This window comes from Apaloderma vittatum, unplaced genomic scaffold (genome assembly GCF_000703405.1).
Source record: "Apaloderma vittatum isolate BGI_N311 unplaced genomic scaffold, ASM70340v1 scaffold30275, whole genome shotgun sequence".
Lineage (NCBI taxonomy): Eukaryota > Metazoa > Chordata > Aves > Trogoniformes > Trogonidae > Apaloderma > Apaloderma vittatum.
Window position 1 is genome coordinate 15,621 of NW_009719334.1, and position 1,463 is coordinate 17,083.

The 1,463-nt window shown below is 58.6% G+C and overlaps 1 protein-coding gene across 1 annotated transcript in view; it reads left to right on the forward strand.

The window, feature by feature from the left end:
• Positions 1–1,463, forward strand: part of LOC104274854 (talin-1-like) — a gene marked incomplete at its 3' end in the record, with an annotated part of 27,265 nt that overhangs the window by 10,928 nt on the left and 14,874 nt on the right. The window contains 3 exon segments of the mRNA XM_009870606.1: positions 165–459; positions 561–727; positions 1,003–1,169. Coding sequence (XP_009868908.1) covers positions 165–459; positions 561–727; positions 1,003–1,169 — 629 coding nt within the window.

Here is a 1,463-nt window from a genome sequence, read left to right on the forward strand (position 1 = left end):
TGGGGGCTGGGCATGGGAAGTGTGGCCTGCCTCAGACTGGGGTCCCTGCCGCTTGACCCAAGCATTAAATAATCCTCTTCGCAAAAGTTGGGAATGTCTGTCTCTGCACCACTCCTGCAAGGAACCCACCGTGTTCACTGCCCAGCCTTTCTTCTCCCTTCCAGGTAGTAGCTCCCACAATCAGCTCCCCAGTCTGCCAGGAGCAGCTGATTGAGGCTGGCAAGTTAGTTGCCAAGTCGGCGGAGGGTTGCGTGGAGGCCTCCAAGGCAGCAACCAGTGATGACCAGCTCCTGAAGCAGGTGGGGGTGGCAGCCACAGCCGTCACCCAGGCCCTGAACGACCTGCTGCAGCACATCAAGCAGCACGCCTTGGGCGGACAACCCATTGGGCGCTACGACCAGGCCACCGACACCATCCTCAATGTCACCGAGAACATATTCAGCTCTATGGGCGATGCTGGTGAGAGCGACTGTTGGCATCCAGGGTAGATCACAGTGGATGGGAAGATATCGGGGAGCCCCTGGGACTTGCTAACAGGTTACTCTTCCTTTCTGTCCCAGGCGAAATGGTGCGGCAGGCTCGTATTCTGGCCCAGGCTACCTCTGACCTTGTCAATGCCATCAAAGCTGATGCAGAGGGAGAGACTGACCTGGAGAACTCACGCAAGCTGCTGAGTGCGGCCAAGATCCTGGCTGATGCCACTGCCAAGATGGTGGAGGCTGCGAAGGTCAGTGGTGTGGGGGAGAATGGGCACTGGCTTTGGCCTCCAGCCCCATCTGACTCTCTGAGCTCAGTGCTGTGGAGAAGGCGAGGAGCCCTTGGGTGGAGGAGCAGTTCCCAGAGCAAGGTCCTGCACTGAACCAGGGACCTGTGCAATGGAGTGAGGCTACTCCCGGAGTTTTGGGTGGCAGTGGAGAGGCTGCCAGAGCACAACTGCTGCTTCAGGGGAACAAGGGACCCTGTGGTCCCTGCAAGGTGTGATAGGTTTCTTACTTTATCCAGGGAGCTGCAGCCCACCCAGACAGCGAGGAGCAGCAGCAGCGTCTGCGTGAGGCAGCAGAGGGGCTTCGTATGGCCACCAACGCCGCAGCCCAGAATGCCATCAAGAAGAAGCTTGTACACAAGCTGGAGGTGAGATGCCGGACAAGAGGGCCACAGAGGGCAAGCAGGCACAGTCAGCGAGTGATACCTGGTTCAGAAGCTGCCATACCCCTGCACGTCCCAGAGGCATAAAGTCCTTTTCATGTACAGTGTCTGTGCTGCGTCCCACAGAGACCTCCCCACAGCTCCCATCCTTTCTCTTGCACACCTCGTGTCACTTTGGGGTGATGAGCACCGAGGGAGCTGGGGATGCTTCAGTGTCACAAGCAGAGGCATGGGAGGAGAGGTTTAGGGGGAAGTGGGCCCTTTTGTGTGGCAGCAGGTCTTGGGGCGGGCTTCCCCACCACTGGTGCTAATCTGTG